The 25,888-nt window shown below is 40.7% G+C and overlaps 1 protein-coding gene across 3 annotated transcripts in view; it reads right to left on the bottom strand.

Moving 5' to 3' along the window:
• Positions 1-12,422: 12,422 nt before the first annotated feature.
• DAAM1 (dishevelled associated activator of morphogenesis 1) overlaps positions 12,423-25,888 on the bottom strand; it is a 175,201-nt gene continuing 161,735 nt past the window's right edge. For all 3 annotated transcript variants that reach the window (XM_057544132.1, XM_057544134.1, XM_057544133.1), the window contains 3 exons: positions 18,994-19,125; positions 16,140-16,310; positions 12,423-15,140 (listed from right to left, as the gene is read on the bottom strand). In XM_057544132.1, the coding sequence (XP_057400115.1) occupies positions 14,931-15,140; positions 16,140-16,310; positions 18,994-19,125 (513 nt within the window). In that variant the 3' untranslated portion in view covers positions 12,423-14,930. The remainder of the gene's footprint in view (positions 15,141-16,139; positions 16,311-18,993; positions 19,126-25,888) is intronic.

The following is a 25,888-nucleotide window of genomic DNA, read 5'->3' as shown; positions in this document are numbered from 1 at the left end:
TATGGGGATATTTTGATGAGGAGCAGACTGCTTATTAATTGCAAGAGAGAACAAAACACTGTACTTACACAGAGAAGAAACTGGGTGACACGTTGTCTGGGTGATCAAAATTTATGTCACTTATGAGGGATGGACAAACATTGTGTGCCTCCAGATGTGATTTCTTGATACCACCTATGATATATTCCAGCTGAGAATGTATAACTTCATTCTAAAAAAAAAATCAGTCAAACACAAAAAAGGGAAAACTATAGTTAAAAGAAGTAGGTGGGGGGACGAGTATTCCTTGGCTGGTGGCCCCCTTCCATCTTCAAAGACAGAAGTCACATAACTCTAACCTCTGCTTCTGTCCTCACATCTTCTCTGATCCTCCTGCATCTTTCTTATGACCCTTGTGATTACATTGGCCCCACCTGGATGACCCAGGATAAACTTCCTATCTCAAGATCCTTAATCACATCTGCAAAGCCCTCTTTGCCATGTAAGGTAACATATTCATAGGTTCTGGGGACTAGAACATGGCCATCTTTGTGGCAGCCATTATTCTGCCATCCACAGGACTATTGTTCAAAAACATCAATGTCATAAAAGACAAAGGCTGAAGAGTGTAAGAGGCTAAAGAGATATGACAGCTACATGCAATATATGAATCTTGGACTAGATCCTTTTCCGGAGGGGGGTAATGCTATAAAGGACATTCATTATTATGTCAGCTGACAAAACTGGAACATGGATGGTTGATTAGATATAAGTATCAGTATAAATTTATAAAGTTGACAAATGTAGTGAAGTAATGTAAGAATATATCTCTATTCTTAGGAAATGCACACTTGAGTATGTAAGAATTAAGGGCCATGATACATGCAATTTACCCTCAAATGGTTCAGGGAAAAACATATGTGTACACACCACACATACAAAGAGCAAGAGAACAAATGAAGCAAAATGGGGCAAAATGTTAACGATAAGTGAATCTGGGAAAAAGGGGAAAGGGTGTTCTCCATGGTATTTTTATTCTTGCAGTTAGGTGTGAAATTATTTCCAAATAAAAAAAAATTTTTAATCATTTTCCTAACCTGCCATTTGATCCTAAACTTCTGACAACATCCCTCATGGGATGAATGGTCATTCAGTCTAGAGATCTGAATGCCTCTAAGGATAGTTGGACTCAGTATCTAATGAGGCAGCCTGTCCAATTGCTGTTAAAGGAGCTTTGAGGTTCTCTACAGGTTAGGAAAGGTGAAATCAGTGTGTGGGTGACTTTCACCTGTTGGTTGCAGCCCTGTCTTCTGGCGAAATACAGAATGTCTTCTCCCTCTTCAAATATTTGAGGCCAGCTGTTGTATCTCCTTCATAATTTGTTTTGCGAGCTAAAAGGTTCTTGTCAGTGGATGCTTCTGAGCCAGTTTTTTAACCTCCTTACTGGGATGTGTTTTTGTTGCATGTATGTATGTATGTATTTATTTATTTATTTTTGGCTGTGTTGGGTCTTCGTTTCTGTGCGAGGGCTTTCTCTAGTTGCGGCGAGCGGTGGCCACTCTTCATCGCGGTGCATGGGCCTCTCACTGTCGTGGCCTCTCTTGTTGCAGAGCACAGGCTCCAGACGCACAGGCTCAGTAGTTGTGGCTCACGGGCCTAGTTGCAGCTCACGGGCCTAGTTGCGGCTCACGGGCCTAGTTGCTCCGCGGCATGTGGGATCTTCCTAGACCAGGGCTCGAACCCGTGTCCCCTGCATTAGCAGGCAGATTCTCAACCACTGCGCCACCAGGGAAGCCCCTTTGTTGCATTTAAAATGCAGTGTCTGGGCAAACACAGCACTCCAGCTGTGGCCACTCCCGTGAAGAGAGCAGTGGGCCCATCCAGTGAGTTTGATTTGTTCCTTCCTCCTCTTCCACTTCACTCTTCCTAGATCACCGAAACCTGTACAGGGAAAAGCCACGTCAATGGTATACACTGACTTCATGACTAAATCAATGCATGTGGTTTTGGTGTAGCCCCGATGGGGCTCTGAGGATCCGCGTTACCATGGTTGCCTGTAAAACAAAAGAAAACCCTGGAATGAGCCTTTTTGCTACTGAAACGTAATCTGCTCTAAGCAATTGCGTGACTGCTGGACACTGCAATCAGGACAGTGTGTTTAATTCTAGTTAGTAAGTCGGTGGCATTGAATCCCCGGCACGCAGGGACAAGGCTCTCTGAGGCAGGACCACGCGTCCCGCTGTGGGAAGTTGTAGAACGGCTCTGCCTAGCTCCCGAAAAGGGAAGTGAAGGCGTTGAGGAGGTTCATGAGGCTCCTAGCTCATGGACGCTGGCAACGGACAACTCAGAGTGATCAGGTTCCAGAGTGTCGCTTAGAAATCGGGGCAAGGAAGCTTGGGAGCAGCCTTCTGTGGGGCGTACTTTAATGTTTAAATTTTAACTGTCGCAGGAATGATCAGGGTCACCTGCGCCACATGCTAGTGAGGGCAAGTCAACGCCAGGTGCCCTCGAAGCATCATTTCTCCAGATCGTGTGGTAGAGGCTTCTCTTCCCTGTTGCATTCATCCTTTAGCAGCGACCCAGTGAGACAGGGCCGGCCTGACCCCTCCTAGCTGTGCCTCTAGCCATAGAACTCACCAGCCATAAAAATGTCAGGTCACTAAACAGCTGCTGCATTTCAGGGTCAAATATCTCACATTCAAGGCGATAGGAGAGGAGTGTTTTCTGCAAAAGGCTTTTAAGAGAATTCCAAATAATGAGGCCTTAATGGTGGTGGAGTGACTAACGAAACTGGTTTGAGGGAAGGAAGAAAGGGAGCGAGGCAGGGCAGGCTCTTCCTGTGAGCCTTCTAATGACAGTCAACCTGCAGAAACGGTCTTAATCTGGAAATCCTAAGTTTATGGTCTAAACTGCCTAAGCATGACTAGTTCACTAATGACCAGCCCTTCCTTTTGTTTCTTCCCCCCTCCACCCCTGGCTTCTAAGGAGCTGAGACATGGACAGCAAGGTCCTATTGGTCTAAGAGTTAATCCCGAGCTTTTAGAGACTGGGCTGAAGTCTCAAAAGGTGTTTTTTTGGAGATACACCCAGACGTGAATAAACTGGGGAAGTCAGAGGGCACCATAAGTTAACCAAGGGAGTTTAGCTGAGGGGGTGTGTTCAAGGGAGGAGGGCAGCTTCAGCCGGTTTGGTAGGGAAATGTGTGGCCAGGCATACAGGGGCTTTTCTCTTTTTAAGCAGTTGGTAGAGACACCTCCTCCTCTCCCCTGTCCTGTCTTCCTGAGTCATTGCTCGGCATCACAATCGCCGAGTCTCCAGGCACCCCTCCCATCCCTGGAGAGTCAGGGTCACCCCCCAATCTCATTAGACTTAGGAAGGTTTCTTTACACTGCAGGCAGAGTGGGAGGTTGGGGACAAGGACACTAAGAGATGCTCACCACTAGGGGATTGCCGCTTCCTTTGCCACAGAAATGTCCCCACATGACCATAATGGGTGTAAATGAAATGGGAGATGGTACCGAAGGTCAGTATAGAACCATTGCCTTTTTCCACCTCCCAGTGAAAGGAACCACAGACAGAGAAGCAGAGAGAACACATGCTTTATTTAAGTGACATGGGAAAATTATACTTTGGAATCTTTCTCTTTCCCATGGAAAACAAAAACATATCAAGGTTTGATTAAAATAATGATCTCCATTGTCAAAACCCCCTAGTGTGCAATCTTGTGTTCATGTTGTTTGTTTGATACCATGGAAACACACAGTTGATTGCAGTGGACAAAAAGCATGTCAGGGAAGAGGCCAAAAGGTTAGATCTGATGTTTTCCGGACAAGTTGAATGGAAAGTAATTGACTGGTCTTCGCTATGGAAAACATGAAATACTTATAAATTTCCTTCCTCCAGGGGTTCCAAGCTTTCTCCAAGATAAAGAATTTATAGATTTTAAGCCATTTCTTAATAATGGACTCAAAAGTTTTTAGACTTCAGTAGAGTTCCTATTAATAGGGGGAACAGGGATATAGAGATATAAGCCAATATACAGACCACATGGAGAAAATGAGCACCTAACTCAACATAGTGATGGTCCATGAATGACCCCAAAGCAAAAAGAACCCTGACTTTAAATCTCTCCATACAAAGTTCAATGGTTCTAGAAGCTAGTGCTTATGGAAATGAATGGTATCAAGTAGCTGTTAAACCTTGGGAGGTCTTTTTTTTTTTTTAACATCTTTATTGGAGTATAATTGCTTTACAATGGTGTGTTAGTTTCTGCTTTATAACAAAGTGAATCAGCTATACATATACATACATCCCCATATCCCCTCCCTCTTGCATCTCCCTGCCTCCCACGCTCCCTATCCCACCCCTCTAGGTAGTCACAAAGCACCGAGCTGATATCCCTGTGCTATGCAGCTGCTTCCCACTAGCTATCAGTTTTATATTTGGTAATGTATATATGTCCATGCCACTCTCTCACTTTGTCCCAGCTTACCCTTCCCCCTCCCTGTGTCCTCAAGTCCATTCTCTAGTAGGGCTGTGTCTTTATTCCTGTCCTGCCCCTAGGTTCTTCATGACCACTTTTTTTAGATTCCATACATATGTGTTAGCATATGGTATTTGTTTTTCTGACTTACTTCACTCTGTATGACAGACTCTAGGTCCATCCACCTCACTACAAATAACTCAATTTCGTTTCTTTTTATGGCTGGGTAATATTCCATTGTATATATGTGCCACATCTTCTTTATCCATTCATCTGTCGATGGACACTTAAGTTGCTTCCATGTCCCGGCTATTGTAAATAGTGCTGCAATGAACATTGTGGTACATGACACTTTTTGAATTATGGTTTTCTCAGGGTATATGCCCAGTAGTGGGATTGCTGGGTCGTATGGTAGTTCTGTTTTTAGTTTTTTAAGGAACCTCCATACTGTTCTCCATAGTGGCTGTATCAATTTGCATTCCCACCAGCAGTGCAAGAGGGTTCCCTTTTCTCCACACCCTCTCTAGCATTTATTGTTTGTAGAGTTTTTGATGATGGCCATTCTGACCAGTGTGAGATGATATCTCATTGTAGTTTTGATTTGCATTTCTCTAATGATTAATGATGTTGAACATTCTTTCATGTGTTTGTTGGGAATCTGTATATCTTCTTTGGAGAAATGTCTATTTAGATCTTGTGCCCATTTTTGGATTGGGTTGTTTGTTTCTTTGATATTGAGCTGCATAAGCTGCTTATAAATTTTGGATATTAATCCTTTGTCAGTTGCTTCATTTGCAAATATTTTCTCCCATTCTGAGGGTTGTCTTTTGGTCTTGTTTATGGTTTCCTTTGCTGTGCAAAAGCTTTGAAGTTTCATTAGGTCCCATTTGTTTATTTCCATTTCTCTAGGAGGTGGGTCAAAAAGAATCTTACTGTGATTTATGTCATAGAGTGTTCTGCCTAAGTTTTCCTCTAAGAGTTTTATAGTGTCTGGCCTTACATTTAGGACTTTAATCCATTTTGAGTTTATTTTTGTGTATGGTGTTAGGGAGTGTTCAAATTGCATTCTTTTACATGTAGCTGACCAGTTTTCCCAGCACCACTTATTGAAGAGGCTGTCTTTTCTCCATTGTATACTCTTGCCTCCTTTATCAAAGATAAGGTGACCATACGTGTGTGGGTTTATCTCTGGGCTTTCTATCCTGTTCCATTGATCTATATTTCTGTTTTTGTGCCAGTATCATACTGTCTTGATTACTGTAACTTTGTAGTATAGTCTGAAGTCAGGGAGCCTGATTCCTCCAGCTCCGTTTTTCTTTCTCAAGATTGCTTTGGCTATTCAGGGTCTTTTGTGTTTCCATACAAATTGTGAAATTTTTTTGTTCTAGTTCTGTGAAAAATGCCAGTGGTAGTTTGATAGGGATTGCATTGAATCTGTAGATTGCTTTGGGTATTAGAGTCATTTTCACAATGTTGAATTTTCCAATCCAAGAACATGGTATATCTCTCCATCTGTTTGTATCATCTTTAATTCCTTTCATCAGTGTCTTATAGTTTTCTGCATACAGGTCCCTTGTCTCCTTAGGTAGGTTTATTCCTAGATATTTTATTCTTTTTGTTGCGATGGTAAATAGGAGTGTTTCCTTAATTTCAATTTCAGATTTTTCATCATTAGTGTATAGGAATGCTGGAGATTTCTGTGCATTAATTTTGTATCCTGCTACTTTACCAAATTCATTGATTAGCTTTAGTAGTTTTCTGGTGGCATCTTTAGGATTCTCTATGTATAGTATCATGTCATCTGCAAACAGTGACAGCTTTACTTCTTCTTTTCCGATTTGGATTCCTTTTATTTCATTTTCTTCTCTGATTGCTGTGGCTAAAACTTCCAAAACAATGTTGAATAATAGTGGTGAGAGTGGGCAACCTTGTCTTGTTCCTGGTCTTAGTGGAAATGGTTTCAGTTTTTCACCATTGAGGACGATGTTGGCTGTGGGTTTTTCACATATGGCGTTTATTATGTTAAGTTCCCTCTATGCCTACTTTCTGGAGGGTTTTTTTTATCATAAATGGGTGTTGAATTTCATCAAAAGCTTATTCTGCATCTATTGAGATGATCATATGGTTTTTCTCCTTCAATTTGTCAATATGGTGTATCACATTGATTGATTTGTGTATATTGAAGAATCCTTGCATTCCTGGGATAAACCCCACTTGATCATGGTGTATGATCCTTTTACTGTGCTGTTGGATTCTGTTTGCTAGTATTTTGCTGAGGAATTTGTATCCATATTCATCAGTGATATTGGCCTGTAGTTTTCTTTCTTTGTGACATCTTTGTCTGGTTTTTGTATCAGGGTGATGGTGGCCTTGTAGAATGAGTTTGGGAGTGTTCCTCCCTCTGCTATATTTTGCAAGAGTTAGAGAAGGATAGGTGTTAGCTCTTCTCTAAATGTTTGGTAGAATTCGCCTGTGAAACCATCTGGTCCTGGGCTTTTGTTTGTTGGAAGATTTTTAATCACAGTTTCAATTTCAGTGTTTGTGATTGGTCTGTTTATATTTTCTGTTTCTTTCTGGTTCAGTCTCAGAAGGTTGTGCTTTTCTAAGAATTTGTGCATTTGTTCCAGGTTGTCTATTTTATTGGCATATAGTTGCTTGTAGTAATCTCTCATGATCCTTTGTATTTCTGCAGTGCCAGTTGTTACTTCTCCTTTTTCATTTCTAATTCTATTGATTAGTCTTCTCCTTTTTTTTTTTGATGAGTCTGGCTAATGATGTATCAGTTTTGTTTATCATCTCAAAGAACCAGCTTTTAGTTTTATTGATCTTTGGTATCGTTTCCTTCATTTCTCTTTCATTTATTTCTGATCTGATCTTTATGATTTCTTTCCTTCTGCTAACTTTGGGGTTTTTTTGTTCTTCTTTCTCTAATTGCTTTAGGTGTAAGTTTAGGTTGTTTATTTGAGATGTTTCTTGTTTCTTAAGGTAGGACTGTATTGCTATAAACTTCCTTCTTAGAACTGCTTTTGCGGCATCCCTTAGTTTTGGGTCATCGTGTTTTCATTGTCATTTGTTCCTACGTATTTTTTGATTTCTTCAGTGATCTCTTGCTTATTAAGTAGTGTGTTGTTTAGCCTCCATGTGTTTGTATTTTTTACAGATGTTTTTCTGTAATTGATATCTAGTCTCATAGCGTTGTGGTCAGAAAAGATACTTGATACGATTTCAATTTTCTGAAATTTACCAAGGCTTGATTTGTGACCCTAGATGTGATCTATTCTGGAGAATGTTCCATGAGCACTTGAGAAGAAAGTGTATTCTGTTGTTTTGGGATGGAATGTCCTATAAATATCAATTAAGTCCATCTTGTTTAATGTATCATTTAAAGCTTGTGTTTCCTTATTTATTTTCATTTTGGAAGATCTTTCCACTGGTGAAAGTGGGGTGTTGAAGTCCCCTACTATGATTGTGTTACTGTCGATTTCCCCTTCTATGGCAGTTAACATTTACCTTATGTATTGAGGTGCTCCTATGTTGGGTGCATAAATATTTAGAATTGTTATATCTTCTTCTTGGATTGATCCCTTGATCATTTTGTAGTGTCCTTCTTTGTCTCTTGTAATAGTCTTTATTTTAAAGTCTATTTTGTTTGATATGAAAATTGCTACTCCAGCTTTCTTTTGACTTCCATTTGCATGGAATATCTTTTTCCATCCCCTCACTTTCAGTCTGTATGTGTCCCTAGGTCTGAAGTGGGCCTCTTGTAGACTGCATATATATGGGTCTTGTTTTTGTATCCATTCAGCCAGTCCATGTCTTTTGGTTGGAGCATTTAAACCATTTACCTTTATGGTAATTATCGATATGTATATTCCTATTACCATTTTCTTAATTGTTTTGGGTCTGTTATTGTAGGTCTTTTCCTTCTCTTGTGTCTCCTGCCTGGAGAAGTTCCTTTAGCATTTGTTGTAAAGCTGGTTTGGTGGTGCTGAATTCTCTTAGCATTTGCTTCTCTGTAAAGGTTTTAATTTCTCTGTGGAATCTGAATGAGATCCTTGCTGGGTAATCTTGGTTGTAGGTTTTTCCCTTTCTTCACTGTAAATATGTCCTGCCACTCCCTTTTGGCTTGCAGAGTTTCTGCTGAAAGATCAGCTCTTAACCTTATGGGGCTTCCCTTGTATGTTATTTGTTGTTTTTCCCTTGCTGCTTTTAATAGTTTTTCTTTGTATTTAATTTTTGATAGTTTGATTAATATGTGGCTTGGCGTGTGCGTTCTTGGATTTATCCTGTATGGGCTCTCTGTGCTTCCTGGGCTTGATTAACTATTTCCTTTCCCATATTAGGGAAGTTTTCAACTATAATCTCTTCAAATATTTTCTCAGTCCCTTTCTTTTTCTCTTCTTCTGGGACCCCTATAATTTGAATGTTCGTGTGTTTAATGTTTTCCCAGAGATCTCTGAGACTGTCCTCAATTCTTTTCATTCTTTTTTCTTTATTCTGCTCTGCTGTAGTTATTTCCACTATTTTATCTTCCAGGTCACTTATCCGTTCTTCTGCATCAGTTATTCTGCTATTGATCCCTTCTAGAGAATTTTTAATTTCATTTATTGTGTTGTTCATCATTGTTTGTTTGCTCTTTAGTTCTACTAGGTCCTTGTTAAACGTTTCTTGTATTTTCTCTATTCTATTTCCAAGATTTTGGATCATCTTTACTATCATTATTCTGAATTCTTTTTCAGGTGGACTGCCTATTTCCTCTTCATTTGTTAGGTCTGGTGGGTTTTCACCTTGCTCCTTCATCTGCTGCATGTTTCTCTGTCTTCTCATTTTGCTTAACTTACTGTGTTTGGGCTCTCCTTTTCGCAGGCTGCAGGTTCATAGTTCCCGTTGTTTTTGGTGTCTGCCCCCAGTGGCTAAGGTTGGTTCAGTGGGTTGTGTAGGGTTCCTGGTGGAGGGGACTAGTGCCTGTGTTCTGGTGGATGAGGCTGGATCTTTTCTCTCTGGTGGGCAGGGCCGAGTCCAGTGGTGTGTTTTGGGATGTCTGTAAACTTATTATGATTTTAGGCAGCCTCTCTGCTAATGGGTGGGGTTGTGTTCCTGTCTTGCTAGTTGTTTGGCATAGGGTGTTCAGCACTGTAGCTTGCTGGTCGTTGAGTGGAGCGGGGTCTTGACGTTGAGGTGGAGATCTCTGGGAGATTTTTGCTGTCTGATGTTGCGTGGAGCTGGGAGGTCTCTGGTGGACCAATGTCCTGAACTCGACTCTCCCACCTCAGAGGCACAGGCCTGACGCCCAGCTGGAGCACCAAGACCCTGTCATCCACATGGCTTAGAATAAAAGGGAGAAAAAAAGAAAGAAAAAAAAATAGAATACAGTTATTAAAATAAAAAGTAATTATTAAAAATAAAAAAAAATATTTTAAAGTAATAAAAAAAAAGAAAGAAGAGAGCAACCAAACAAAAAAACAAATCCACCAATGATAACAAGCGATAAAAACTATACTAAAAAACAAAAAGCAAAAAAACTGACAGAACCCTAGGACAAATGGTAAAAGCAAAGCTATACAGACAAAATCATACACGGAAGCATACACATACACACTCACAAAAAGAGAAAAAGGTAAAAAAAAATATATATCTTTGATCCCAAAGTCCACTGCCTCAATTTAGGGATGATTTGTTGTCTATTCAAGTATTCCACAGATGCAGGGTACAGCAAGTTGATTGTGGGGATTTAATCTGCTGCTCCTGAAGCTGCTTGGAGAGATTTCCCTTTCTCTTCTTTGTTCGCACAGCTCCCGGGGTTCAGCTTTGGATTTGGACCCGCCTCTGCGTGTAGGTTGCCTGAGGGCATCTTTTCTTCGCTCAGACAGGACGGGGTTAAAGGAGCAGCTGATTTGGGGGCTCTGGCTCACTCAGGCAGGGGGGAGGGAGGGGTACGGAATGTGGGGCGAGCCTGCGGCGGCAGAGGCTGGCATGACGTTGCACCAGCCTGAGGCGCACCGTGTGTTCTCCCGGGGAAGTTGTCCCTGGATCACGGGATCCTGGCAGTGGCAGGCTGCACAGGCTCCCAGGAGGGGAGGTGTGGATAGTGACCTGTGCTTGCACACAGGCTTCTTGGTGGCAGCAGCAGCAGCCTTAGCGTCTTGCACCCGTCTCTGGGGTCCGCGCTGATAGCTGCAGCTCGCGCCCGTCTCTGGAGCTCGTTTAGGCGGCGCTCTTAATCCCCTCTCCTTGCACACCCCGAAACAAAGAGGCATGAAAAAGTCTCTTGCCTCTTCGGCAGCTCCAGACTTTTTCCTGGACTCCCTCCTGGCTAGCTGTGGTGCACTAGCCCCCTTCAGGCAGTGTCCATGCCGCCAACCCCAGTCCTCTCCCTGCAATCCGACCGAAGCCCGAGCCTCAGCTCCCAGCCCTGCCTGCCCCGGCGGGTGAGCAGACAAGCCTCTCAGGCTGGTGAGTGCTGCTCAGCGCCGAGCCTCTGTGCGGGAATCTCTCCTCTTTGCCCTCTGCACCCCTGTTGCTGCACTCCCCTCCATGGTTCCGAAGCTTCCCCCCTCTGCCACCCGCAGTCTCCACCCGTGAAGGGGCTTCCTAGTGTGTGGAAACCTTTCCTCCTTCATAGCTCCCTCCCAGAGGTGCAGGTCCCGTCCCTATTCTTTCGTCTCTGTTTTTTCTTTTTACTTTTGCCCTACCCAGGTACATGGGGAGTTTCTTGCCTTTTGGGGTGTCTCAGGTCTTTTGCCAGCGTTCAGTAGGTGTTCTGTAGGAGTCGTTCCACATGTAGATATATTTCTGATGTATTTGTGGGGAGGAAGGTGATCTCCACGTCTTACTCTTCCGCCATCTTGAAGCTCCTCCAAACCGTGGGGGGGCGGTGTCTTAAGTTAGGTTTTCTATATGATTAGGAAACAGGTGGTGTTTGTTGTTTAAAAAAAAGTCACAGAAAATTCCCCCTTTCAGAGCTTGACCTTTTAAAGAATTGTGTCCAAACTAGTTTATTAAAGATTATCCTTTTGCCTGACAAACCCGTGTTAAGCGTAGGAAAGGGGCAGAATCCTGAAGGGTTTGAACAGCTTTACTGCCTGACAGAAGCACATTTTCCCCAGTGATGATTTTCTGGGGAAAAGTGAAGATGTACAAATAAGCATAATGATCTGCAAGTTTCAGGTTTTACCCTGTTTCTATCAATACACCAAGGGCTGCTGAGGGTCTAGATGGTTCTGTATGTAGGTCCCCATGTTTGTAGCGAGGAATATAAAATTTGCTGACCATGCAGCAGGATCTCTCCTGTCTGGATGCCAGTGTAAAAGAACAAAGTAGCCTTTGGATACTATGTAGTATCCAGGGACTAGATAGAAAAAAACAAGATGGTTAGCAATTGTAAGAACATTATGAGTCCACTCTCAAGATCAGAAGTGCTTGGATTCTCAAGCAACTACTAGGATAATTTGTTTTCAGCTTGACTTCGAATTGGGTAGAGGATGGCCAGGAAACTGAAGTGATGTGGGGCTGAGAGAGAGTCCCAATTTTCAGAGAACAGAATACGCACTCCTTCTTCCATATGGTGACGCTTCCCATATTGACCTATATCATAAATTAATTTTTTTAAAAGGAAATGCTTCAAAATGAAACAGATTTTGATTGTAGAGATCAGAGATTCTTTTCCATATCCCCAGTTGAATAATTTCACCAGTAGCTCCACCATGAAACTGTTCAATGCATACAGAGTTATAACAAAAACATGTTACAGAAGGAGGTAGTATATGGTAGTCTGTGGACATGCTGAACACTGCCATAGCAGAAAACTATACTTCTCTAGGCCCAGTACGTACAGGTTTAAAAAATGTATCATTTCTGATTTAGTAAACAACTTGCAATATTTCAATTTAATGGTGGAAAGTGCAAAGAAGTTTGATAATGCTGTTTTAATAACTCATAGAAAGCATATACATAACACCTAATGAATTCATCTCTTTATTGCATGTTGCTATTTAAAAAAAATTTACAGTCTCATAACACAACATTTTTTCTTGGTACTATAACAACAGTCTCACGCCTAAAGACTAAGTGGTTCCAACTACTAAGCTAATAAGATACAAGACATACAATTAAGTTTACAAATTATAATGCTTTTTCTTTTTGGCATTAATTTAAAAAAACAAACAAACAAAAAACTTTTAAAATACACATCCAAGAGAGGAAAAAGTGGCTACTTACACCAGCACCAATCTAAAAAGTAGGGTTTTTTTTTCAACAATGGCACATGGAATTACCTGCACACAGCTTTCGGGGAAAGAAACGAAAAATGGAAATGGCAAAGAAGGCCTACCAGGATGGCCATATCAAAATGAGGATGATGAAAAAGGGCGAGAGGAACATGCTACACAAACTTGCTCCTTTATGTGACTCTCCCTCCACTTGTCCATTCCTTAAACTGTAAAACAAAGCCATTTTCAAAAGACAGTTCCAAACTTGAGCCAGATCAAATTTCCCCTGCTCTAAATAGAAAGGAATATATATAGAGGCACTTTAGTTAAGGAATAGACAAACCCACTAGCACATCCCACTCCTCCTCACTGCCAAGCTTTTTTGAGCAAAGTCTTGTCTACACCTTTAATGTGGTGTACTTGCAGACCTTGGTACATAGGAGCTGGGGGAGCGCAACATCTGCTGTGTATTTGTGACTGTTTTATTTGCTAGAGTCATCCATATAATGTGTAGAAAGTTGCTAAGTTTGCAGTGAGGGGGGGAAAAAACGTAAAACCATGGCTCTTGCCAACTCTTAGAGCACTATTTCACAGCTTTCATGTAGCGCAGAGACCTTGCCATCTGCGCTAGGCATTATAGTTTATACAAATTATTTTTAAATAGCATGATTCCTGTACAGCGCACGCATCGGTATTCTGTTTGCCCCTTAACTGTCCCCATTGAAGCATAAGCTCCTTGGGGGCAGGGGCTCTGTCTTGCTTACCACTGTAGCTCTACTATGCCTGGCACATAGTAGGTGTTTCAATAAATATTTGTTAATTGACTGAAAAACTCAATTTAGTGAGTAAATAACGTTCTAGTGCAATAGGACAAACTACTCTCTCCACAGGAAACCCAACCACAACAGGATCGATGGAAAGAAAACAGAGAACCTTAGCTCCCCTCCCCAACTACTAATAAATAAAGCAAAGCAAAAAAAAAAAAAGTAACAGTCCTCTTTATATATCATATAATTTAAGGATATTAAGAGTTGGTAGGTTAATGGTAAGCATCTATATTTTATTTTCTAATGTTCATTGTTTTTATTCATTTCTCCCTGAGAGCTTTATCTTTTGGACTGAAATTTTACAGGTAGCGTTACTGACACACAATTTAAAATGACAACATATAAACAGCAAACCACATCAAACATACTTAGAGATAAATAGCTCTTGGCATCTCTGTTGGTGGTGTTGACATTTTGTGCATTCACTAAATGTCCTTTAGTCCAGACCTATATTTACAGAAGATGCAGCTTGTCCTACAAAACAGAAAATACCAAAAAAAAAAAAAAAAAATGCACCCCATAAAATTTTTTTAAAAATAATTTTTATCCCTTCAGAGAATTCCTCCTTGTAGGTCTTGGGTGGGAAATTTTATTTTTAAAGTTTATAGGTCTATATTGTTAGGAAAACAAGCACATTATGGTAATTTTGTTCTTTAACAAGAGCATGGATTGCATTTAGATAGTGTTCTTTCCAAAAGCAATGTAAAGAAATCATCAAGAGTGCTTGGCAGAGAACTCGATGAAATTAGGGGGGAAAAAATTGATGTCCAAATTTTAAACGTATAAAAGAACTCTGATTGACATTCTACATAATTCAGATTGTGCCAGATGTTCTCAATAAACATTTACAGACTGCATCCCCACACCAATGTCAGAAATTCTAAGCTGGTCCTATCAACTACTGATGTGATGCACCAGCATCATACTGTCAACTATCAAAAACCATTTTAAATCTATATTTTTCCAACACCAGTTTCACCAGTGAAAATAATTTCAAAGTATATCAAGCTTGGAAACCATAAAATATTTCTCAAGCTTTATTTTTTTTCTTTTGTTTTTCTTTTTACTCTAGGGAATGTCTCTGTATCTCTTTGAGGAGATAGTATTGTGCTTCTGAACAGTCATGGTGTTCAGGGGAAGAAGATGAGCCACACTCAATATGAATGCATACACAAATGGGTTCTGAGCACATACATAAACATAGATTTTTTTTTTTTAACCAAACATATAGGTCTCCAGACAACGCTCAGATTTCTATATACATTTCTTCATATATACACACACATACATTTACATACACACACATTCACACATTCACTCGCAGATGAAAGGAGAAATTGCCACTGTTTGGATTGCAAGGCAGTGTAATGAAAAGTTCTAGTCACTTCAAAGGGCCGCTAATGAGCTTTCTAAAAAAGTATTCAAGGGAAATAATTAGAAATTAAGTTTTGTGACCGGTCTCTCCCGGCTGCTGTCCGTCATCTGGTTGGTAATGCGCTTGCGATTCCGTTTCAGTTTAGAAAGGTCTTTGTCAAACACTTCTCCTGACCGCAAAGCGGAAACCAGGTCATCAAACTCTCCGCCTTCTTCACTGTTCTCTTTCGCTTTCCTCATTTTCCGTTCCCTTTCACGTTGTTCCTTGAGCTGCAAATGGAAAGTGACCTCTTAGAGAAGTGTCAAAATAATATTGTATTTTGTATTGAGTGGAGATGAATTCTGTGGAACATGATGGTGCGTCAGTCACACTGAGCCACGTTTGTTGACTGACAGCTGCCAGCCCCCTTGGATGTCATGAGAGAGCATGACTGGGACATGAGGGCTCATCAGAGAAGCAAGGAACAATGAAAAAAATGACCACCGCTTTGTGATTAGACTCTTGCCGTCTAGAATCTGGGTAAACCCCATGATATTCTAGTTAAAAAGTGAGCAATTAAGGCTACTCATATTTCTATGATGGAATAAGAAAGTTATCACTATTAAATAGACCCCAAATATTGGTTTCTTTGATAGTATAGAGACACTAAAGCAAAATGCTCATTAGGCCACGTTCCTGACATCAAAGGCTAAGCCTGTATCTACTGTGGATGCCTGGAACCTGCTATGCAAAAGTTACTATTATTAAGAGCCAAATAATATACACACATTATAGAAAATTTAGATATCCTTAAAGAATTAAGGATAATTTTCCCCCTTTTGTTTATCAAGAGATAACCATTGTTATCTAAGCTTTCTCACATCATTAAATATTCTTTAAAGACATGACTTTTAAGGACTGCATAAACAGTCCACTATGTAGCTATTACATCATTTAGAACTAATGCCCAGTCGGTAAACGTTTAGGTTGTTCCAGGTTAGGGCTTATCATAAAGACTGCTGCTCTCTTTGTGCGCATGTATGATTATTTCTTTAGAATGATTTCTAAGAAGTGGAACTCCAGATCAAAGGAAGGGGATATATTTTTTTAGGCTTTGGATATAGACTGCCACATTGCCCAAGAGAAACTTTCTACCGATTGAAACTCCCAGCAGCCTTCTAGAGAGGACTTTGATGCCCTCCTTCTTGCCAGCATGGCAGAGCACTTCCTAAAAACCAAGGAGATGCAGCAGCAGAACTTTCCGGGGGTGGAACTGGCCACCCACTTACCTGAGCCTCCATTCGAGCTCGGCGCTCTTCTTCCTCCTTCTTCTTTCTCATGTTTTCATTCTCTTGTTTGGCTTCTGACACAGCCTGAAGAAACTGATCAAAAATGCCAAAGAACTCATCTGGCTGTATTTTGCCAGCCTCTTCCCCAAAGTGTTTCACTGCTTTAGTAAACTGGAAAAAAGAAGGTTTTAAGAAGTTCAGTCTTCCAAGAGAATGCCATGATCACATAAATATCAATCTCTCTCAAGGGGCTAAAGGTCAAATTGAGTCAAATATAACTCGCTGGATTTATCTTTGGCTGCTGAACATGTCTATCAATCGCTTCTAAAGGAAAAAATGTAATACTCCATGACTTGCGAAACCATTTATCCTTGTCCACCTCATTTCAGCTTAACATCTATGATTACATCCTATGACTCTTTATTAACTAAACAGTGGTAAAAACAAGAAAGCAGAATATCACAGGGCAGAGCACTCAGGACATAAAACTAAGAGCAAACTCAGCAGGGGTAAAGAAACTTGTACTTTTAACTTTTCTTTGAAGTAGTTTAGTATCATTTATTGGTGCCATGTGGTTAGTATCAAAAGCAAATAGGATACAGTGTTTCTTAGCTGCTTTTACTAATCATAAATAATATTGGTATTACTGTACTTCCTGGGCCTCGATTAGCAAACACTCACTGATTATGGAATCATTAAGGCAACCCAAAATTCATAACTGAGAATACAATTTTATTCTAAATCCTTTGTTTTAGAACCCCTTTCAAGCCAAATCTTTTAAAAACAGATAAAATGCAAAATATTAAGGGCGAATTTTTAAAAATTAAATTAAAAAATATATAGGGTAACAAAATAGCACAGCCAGTCTTTTTAGTTTAACATTTCTGTTTTTAGTTCTTCTGGTTGTTATCTTCACAACTCGAGATAGTACGCTTTCAAGTATCTTAGCATTATTATGACCATCCAAATACTGTTCAATGCCAGTCAAGTTGTTTTTTTAGAACTATATCTCCTTCTGTAAGGATCTAATGCTCTTACGTCTAAGCTACAACGGACAGTGTTTCTAACTTCAAGGTCAAACAAATTCTTACTCCCTATGCCTAATCAACTACTTCAAAATTTCCAGGTCTTTCATTTTCTTCACAGTTTTAAACTCTTAGGTTGGGGAGGACGGCATAAATACTTCATGGTCTAATTGCTTTTATCTTTCTTGCACTACTTGTCTTTAGTATACTGTTAAGTTTTCCTGACATTTTGGCAATCCCATCTCTGTAAAGGAAATATTTTCAACATTTATTCTTAAATAAGACAATTTTCAATTGTTTTACATATATATTTCATATCTTTAAATTTATAATAATGCTTTTTTACCATTTTTCTCTTCATCGAGGCGTTCTCCATCTTTTACTTATTTGGAAATATTTTATTAGAAACTAAGCTCTTTAGGGAAAAATACGACATTCTTCATACACCACATGCAGCGCTTCAGTTGCTCCATGGTTTTATAAGCTAATTTCTAAAAGTTCTGGTATGAACAAAACAGCAACAGCTAGCCTACAATTGAGTTTCTAAAACATTCAAGTTCAGGCACTTCAAAGCCATCCTGAATGATCTTTTTATCTAGGAATTCTAGTGATGATGAAGTCATGTATATTTTAGTCTTAGAAATCTGAACAAAACTAGTCCCAGACTAAAGTTCCCACACTAAAATTGAAAAGAAAAAAAAAAAAAAGTAGAGTGTGTATAAATCAAAAGTTAACTATTCAGTTGATTCTTAGAAAAATGTTTGAGCCCGTGATGAAGTAGGTACTGTATTGCCTGGATTGAGGTGGCGGCCATCACAGGGGAGGCTGCTGACATCAGTTCACTGATTTCAATCAGGGGTACCAGGGGCTGGACCTCTACCAGCGGTCATTCAAACATATCTTGTCTTCCATTTATTTAATAACATTGGAGGTGGGGTTTCATGTTGAGATTAGCTAGTGTATCTTAACACAGTCTACTTCTGAACTTTGAGTATGTGTGTACACTTACATATACAATCATCCATATCTACAACTGAACAGGGGACCACAGAAAAATGAGATTCATTACTCAAGTTTCAAAGGAAAGATTCAAGTTAAAGCAAAAGAGTGTTGTCACAACTGAGAGATGGGCAGTGTGGAGGAACTCAGTAGGGTGGATAGCAGCTTAATGACATTTGTCAACAATGAGAAGGGGATAAGAGAATGTGCACATGTATATGAATGTGTATGAATTTTGGAAGAGGAAATAACCAGAGAGAGACACAGAGAGATGGGGCAGGGGGATTTTAAGGTGTTTGTTCGTTATTTGCCAATGAAAACTCTTCCCTTACAGGAAAACAAGATTTTGTAATAGCAAAATTCATTTTTAAAAAAAGTCTTACTAAAAATATGCCTTTTGCAATGAGGCTCTGAATTAAAGTGCCAATCATTTAGTAAGTTCTTCTAGAGATTTAAAGAGGGAATATCCTGCCCTCCTAAGTCTCTATCTCAGGTGAGCACCTTACAAGTTTCTGAAGCACAAGGCCTCAGTCATACCTTGATCTCACATTTCATCCTGCCCTTGGTTTTCATAATCTACTCTTTTCTGTTTCCCAGAGATAATTACTTTGATCCAATAACAATCAAGAGAAAAACTATCGAAGTATTTAAAACTGTCAAAGTATTTACTTGTTTTACACCATTCAGATACTTCAGGGTCTTACTAACCTAAAGGCCAGTTAGAGAGCATGTGTTTCAACTGATCACAGCCCTAGAAATGAAAGTATACTTGTAACATCTGAAAGTACCAGCTCTGTCAAGCAACATTCAGTGCGCAAGGGGAAATTTACCAGGTCTTTAGCTTCTGCTAGAAGATCTTCAACGTCAGAGAAGCTGAAGCTGGCTACGGTGATGAACTGGCTGACAACAGACACAAACTTATCTCCAGGCCGTGAGGGCTGAGACTTCTGATATTCCAGCTCCTTAAACACAGGAAATGGATAATGTCAATGTAGGCTTCAAACACAGACACCCCTTTGTCTCATTTTCCTTATGCCTCAAATTTAATAAGTCAGAATGGCAAACCCATCAAAATTAGTGTGAAACATTTTATGATAGTCCAGTTCCCCCTGCCCTTCCACCAACCCTGCCAGAGCCAAGCCCATGTGCCCACACACAGTTGCAAAATGCAATTTAACCAGTCATCTGAGTACTTTATTGGTGTGATTTTGTATACTGGCTTTAGAATGTAAGGACATTAGCATTTGGATAAAATTAAGAGAAGTTAAACAAATAATGGAGAGCAAATTGGATTCAAAAGGTGTGTGACTGAAAGCAAGAGAATTTGAGTGTTGATATTCTGTGCTCAGATCTCTGGTACTTTTGATTTTTTCCTTCTCTCCATCTCTGCCAAGTCTACTTATTTCCTAAACTGTGATATCTAGGTCAGTAGAATTTCAACTGCAGCGTTTGGCACCATAACGCCATTTTTCTTCTCATCCATACCATTTGGATGTTGTGAGCAGACAGGTAGGAGTATTAGTGTCTCATTAATCATCCATATTCTCCATTACCATGGTGATGAACACAGATTATTCAAATCAATTTCAGTAATAATTTCAACCATTGCCAGATGCATTTTCTTATTTCATCCCACAAAGCCTCTATGAGTGAGGCATTATTATCCCAATTGTACAGACACATAAATTGAGGTTCAGAGGGATTAAATTCTTTGCTCAAAGTCAAGTAGCTGATAAGTGATAGAACCAAAATTTGAACTCACGTCTGCCTGACTCCAGGGTCTCAGTGACAACTATTCTGTGTACCTACTGACCTAATCTGGATCTCTATTTTCTTCCATACCTGCTTTGGCAGAGATTCTAACAAGCAGGGCGGTAGAGGTCACAGGCTAGGGGTTCTGATTCAGTTCTACCACTGATTTGGTACTTATCCATGGCAAGTAGCCTTGGGCCTTAGTTTCTTCACTCATAAAAGGAGGGCAGGGAGCTTCAAGATGGCTGAAGAGTAAGACGCAGAGATCACCTTCCTCCCCACAAATACATGAGAAATACATCTACACGTGGAACAGCTCCTACAGAACACCTACTGAACGCTGGCAGAAGACCTCAGACCTCCCAAAAGGCAAGAAACTCCCCACATACCTGGGTAGGGCAAAAGAAAAAAGAAAAAACACAAAAGAATAGGGACAGGACCTGCACCTCTGGGAGGGAGCTGTGAAGGAGGAAAGGTTTCCACACACTAGGAAGCCCCTTCACGGGCAGAGACGGGGGGCCGGCGGGGGGGAAGCTTCAGAGCCACAGAGGAGAGCGCAGCCACAGGGGTGCGGAGGGCAAAGCGGAGAGATTCCCGCACAGAGGATCAGTGCCGACCAGCACTCACCAGCCCTAGAGGCTTGTCTGCTCAGCCGCCGGGGCGGGCGGGGCTGGGAGCTGAGGCTCGGGCTTCGGTCGGATTGCAGGGAGAGGACTGGGGTTGGCGGCGTGAACACAGCCTGAAGGGGTTAGTGCACCACAGCTAGCCGGGAGGGAGTCCGGGAAAAAGTCTGCAGCTGCCGAAGAGGCAAGAGACTTTTTCTTCCCTGTTTCCTGGTGCGCGAGGAGAGGGGATTCAGAGCGCCGCCTAAACGAACTTCAGAGACGGGCGCGAGCTGCGGCTATCAGCGCGGATCCCACAGCAACAGGGGTGCAGAGGAAAAAACGGAGAGATTCCCGCACAGAGGCTCGGCGCCGAGCAGCACTCAGCAGCCCGAGAGGCTTGTCTGCTCACCCGCCGGGGCGGGCGGGGGCTGGGAGCTGAGGCTCCGGCTTCGGTCGGATCCCAGGGAGAGGACTGGGGTTGGCGGCGTGAACACAGCCTGAAGGGGTTAGCGCACCACAACTAGCCGGGAGGGAGTCCGGGAAAAAGTCTGGAGCTGCCAAAGAGGCAAGAGACTTTTTCTTCCCTCTTTGTTTTGGGGTGTGCGAGGAGAGGGGATTAAGAGCGCCGCTTAAAGGAGCTCCAGACACGGGCGCGAGCCACGGCTATCAGCGCGGACCCCAGAGATGGGCATGAGACGCTAAGGCTGCTGCTGCCGCCACCAAGAAGCCTGTGTGCAAGCACAGGTCACTGTCCACACCTCCCCTCCCAGGAGACTGTGCAGCCCACCACTGCTAGGGTCCTGCGATCCAGGGACAACTTCCCCAGGAGAACACACGGTGCGCCTCAGGCTGGTGCAACGTCATGTGGGCCTCTGCCGCTGGAGGCTCGCCCTGCGTCCGTACCCCTCCCTCCCCCCGGCCTGAGTGAGTCAGAGCCCCCAAATCAGCTGCTCCTTTAACCCCGTCCTTTCTGAGCAAAGAACAGACGCCCTCAGGTGACCTACACGCAGAGGCGGGTCCAAATCCAAAGCTGAACCCCGGGAGCTGTGCGAACAAAGAAGAGAAAGGAAAATTTCTCCCAGCAGCCTCAGGAGCAGCGGATTAAATCTCCACAATCAACTTAATGTACCCTGCATCTGTGGAATACCTGAATAGACAACGAATCATCCCAAATTGAAGAGGTGGGCTTTGCGAGCAAAAGATATATTTTTTTCCACCTTTTTCTCTTTTTGTGAATGTGTATGTGTATGCTTCTGTGTGTGATTTTGTCTGTATAGCTTTGCTTTTACCATTTGTCCTAGGGTTCTGTCCGTCCGTTTTTTTTTTAACTTTAAAAAATTTATTTCTTAATAATTATTTTTTATTTTAATTACTTTTTTAAATTTTAGTTTATCTCCTTCCTTCCTTCCCTTCTTTCTTTCTTTCTTCCCTCCTTCCTCTCTTTCTCTCTTTCCTTCCTTCCTTTCTTCCTTCCTTTTTCTTTCTCTCTTTCTCTCTTTCTACTTTCTCCCTTTTATTCTGAGCCATGTGGATGAAAGGCTCTTGGTGCTCCAGCCAGGTGTCACAGCTGTGCCTCTGAGGTGGGAGAGCCAACTTCAGAACACTGGTCCACAGAGACCTCCCAGCTCCACGTAATATCAAGCAGCAAAAATCTCCCAGAGATCTCGATCTCAATGCCAAGACCCAGCTTCACTCAACGACCAGCAAGCTACAGTGCTGGACAACCTATGCCAAACAACTAGCAAGACAGGAATACAGCCCCATCCATTAGCAGAGAGGCTGCCTAAAATCATAATAAGGCCAGACACCCCAAAACACACCACCAGATGTGGACGTGCCCACCAGAGAGAAAAGATCCAGCTTCATCCACCAGAACACAGGCACTAGTGCCCTCCACCAGGAAGCCTACACAACCCACTGAACCAACCTTAGTCACTGGGGACAGACACCAAAAACAACGGGAACTATGAACCTGCAGCCTGCGAAAAGGAGACCCCAAACACAGTAAGCTAAGCAAAATGAGAAGAAAAACACGCAGCAGATGAAGGCGCAAGGTAAAAACCCACCAGACCTAACAAATGAAGAGGAAATAGGCAATACCTGAAAAAGAATTCAGAATAATGATAATAAAGATGATCCAAAATCTTGGAAATAGAGTAAATACAAGAAACGTTTAACAAGGACTTAGAAGAACTAAAGAGCAAACAAACAATGATGAACAACACAATAAATGGAATTAAAAATTCTCTACAAGGGGTGAATAGCAGAATAACTGAGGCAGAAGAACAGATAACTGGGCTGGAAGATAAAATAGTGGAAATAACTACTGCAGAGCAGAATAAAGAAAAAAGAATGAAAAGAATTGAGGACAGCCTCAGAGACCTCTGGGACAACATTAAATGTAACAACATTCGGATTATAGGGGTCCCAGAAGAAGAAGAGAAAAAGAAAGGGTCTGAGAAAATATTTGAAGAGATTATAGTTGAAAACTTCCCTAATATGGGAAAGGAAATAGTTAATCAAACCCAGGAAGCACAGAGAATCCCATACAAGATAAATCCAAGGAGAAACATGCCAAGATACATATTAATCAAACTATCAAAAATTAAATACAAAGAAAAAATAATAAAAGCAGCAGGGGAAAAACAACAAATAACACATAAGGGAATCCCCATAAGTTTAACAGCTGATCTTTCAGCAGAAACTCTGCAAGCCACAAGGGAGTGGCAGGACATATTTAAAGTGATGAAAGAGAAAAACCTACAACCAAGATTACTCTACCCAGCAAGGATCTCATTCAGATTTGAAGGAGAAATTAAAACCTTTACAGACAAGCAATAGCTAAGAGAATTCAGCACCACCAAACCAGCTTTACAACAAATGCTAAAGGAACTTCTCTAGGCAGGAAACACAACAGAAGGAAAAGACCTACAATAACAAACCCAAAACAATTAAGAAACTGGGAATAGGAACATACGTATTGATAATTACCTTAAATGTAAATGGATTAAATGCTCCAACCAAAAGACACAGACTGGCTGAATGGATACAAAAACAATACCTGTATATATGCTGTCTACAAGAGACCCACTTCAGACCTAGGGACACATACAGACTGAAAGTGAGGGGATGGAAAAAGATACTCCATGCAAATGGAAATCAAAAGAAAGCTGGAGTAGTAATTCTCATATCAGACAAAATAGACTTTAAAATAAAGACTATTACAAGAGACAAAGAAGGACACTACATAATGATCAAGGGAACAATCCAAGAAGAAGATATAACAATTGTAAACATTTATGCACCCAACATAGGAGCACCTCAATACCTAAGGCAAATACTAACAGACATAAAAGGGGAAATCGACAGTAACACAATCATAGTAGGGGACTTTAACACCCCACTTTCACCAATGGACAGATCATCCAAAATGAAAATAAATAAGGAAACACAAGCTTTAAATGATACATTAAAGAAGATGGACTTAATTGATATTTATAGGACATTCCGTCCAAAAACAACAGAATACACATTCTTCTCAAGTGCTCATGGAACATTCTCCAGGATAGATCATATCTTGGGTCACAAATCAAGCCTTGGTAAATTTAAGAATATTGAAATCGTATCAAGTATCTTTTCTGACCACAACGCTATGAGACTAGATATCAATTACAGAAAAAAATCTGTAAAAAATACAAGCACATGGAGGCTAAACAATACACTACTTAATAACCAAGAGATCACTAAAGAAATCAAAGAGGAAATAAAAAAATACGTAGAAACAAATGACAATGAAAACACGACGACCCAAAACCTAAGGGAAACAGCAAAAGCAGTTCTAAGAGGGAAGTTTATAGCCATACAATTCTACCTTAAGAAACAAGAAACATCTCAAATAAACAACCTAACCTTACACCTAAAGCAATTAGAGAAGGAAGAACAAAAAAACCCCAAAGTTAGCAGAAGGAAAGAAATCATAAAGATCAGATCAGAAATAAATGAAAAAGAAATGAAGGAAACGATACCAAAGATCAATAAAACTAAAAGCTGGTTCTTTGAGAAGATAAACAAAATTGATAAACCATTAGCCAGACTCATCAAGAAAAAAAAGGAGAAGACTCTAATCAATAGAATTAGAAATGAAAAAGGAGAAGTAACAACTGACACTGCAGAAATACAAAGGATCATGAGAGATTACTACAAGCAAGTATATGCCAATAAAATGGACAACCTGGAAGAAATGGGCAAATTCTTAGAAAAGCACAGCCTTCTGAGACTGAACCAGGAAGAAATAGAAAATATGAACAGACCAATCACAAGCACTGAAACTGCAACTGTGATTAAAAATCTTGCAACAAACAAAAGCCCAGGACCAGATGTATTCACAGGCGAATTCTATCAAACACTTAGAGACGAGCTAACAACTATCCTTCTCAAACTCTTCCAAAATATAGCAGAGGGAGGAACACCCCCAAACTCATTCTATGAGGCCACCATCACCCTGATACCTAAACCAGACAAAGATGCCACAAAAAAAAAAAAAAAAAACTACAGGCCAATATCACTGATGAACATAGATACAAAAATCCTCAACAAAATACTAGCAAACAGAATCCAACAGCACAGTAAAAGGATCAAACACCATGATCAAGTGGGGTTTATCCCAGGAATGCAAGGATTCTTCAATATATGCAAAACAATCAATGTGATACAGCATACTAACAAATTGTAGAATAAAAACCATATGATCATCGATTCAGAGAAAGCTTTCGACAAAATTCAACACCCATTTATGATAAAAACTCTGCAGAAAGTAGGCATAGAGGGAACTTTCCTCAACATAATAAAGGCCATATATGACAAACCCACAGCCAACATCGTCCTCAATGGTGAAAAACTGAAACCATTTCCACTAAGACCAGGAACAAGACAAGGTTGCCCACTCTCACCACTATTATTCAACATTGTTTTGGAAGTTTTAGCCACAGCAATCAGAGAAGAAAATGAAATAAAAGGAATCCAAATCGGAAAAGAAGAAGTAAAGCTGTCACTGTTTGCAGATGACATGATACTATACATAGAGAATCCTAAAGATGCCACCAGAAAACTACTAGAGCTAATCAATGAATTTGGTAGAGTAGCGGGATATAAAATTAATGCACAGAAATCTCTAGCATTCCTATACACTAATGATGAAAAATCTTAAAGTGAAATTAAGAAAACACTCCCATTTACCATTGCAACAAAAAATAAAATATCTAGGAATAAACCTGCCTAAGGAGACAAAAGACCTGTATGCAGAAAATTATAAGACACTGATGAAAGAAATTAAAGATGATACAAATAGGTGGAGAGATATACCATGTTC

Source organism: Balaenoptera acutorostrata, chromosome 3 (assembly GCF_949987535.1).
Source record: "Balaenoptera acutorostrata chromosome 3, mBalAcu1.1, whole genome shotgun sequence".
In the NCBI taxonomy this organism is placed as follows: Eukaryota; Metazoa; Chordata; class Mammalia; order Artiodactyla; family Balaenopteridae; genus Balaenoptera; species Balaenoptera acutorostrata.
The sequence above is the reverse complement of the archived record's forward strand: the minus strand, read 5'-3'. Positions and strand labels throughout refer to the sequence as shown.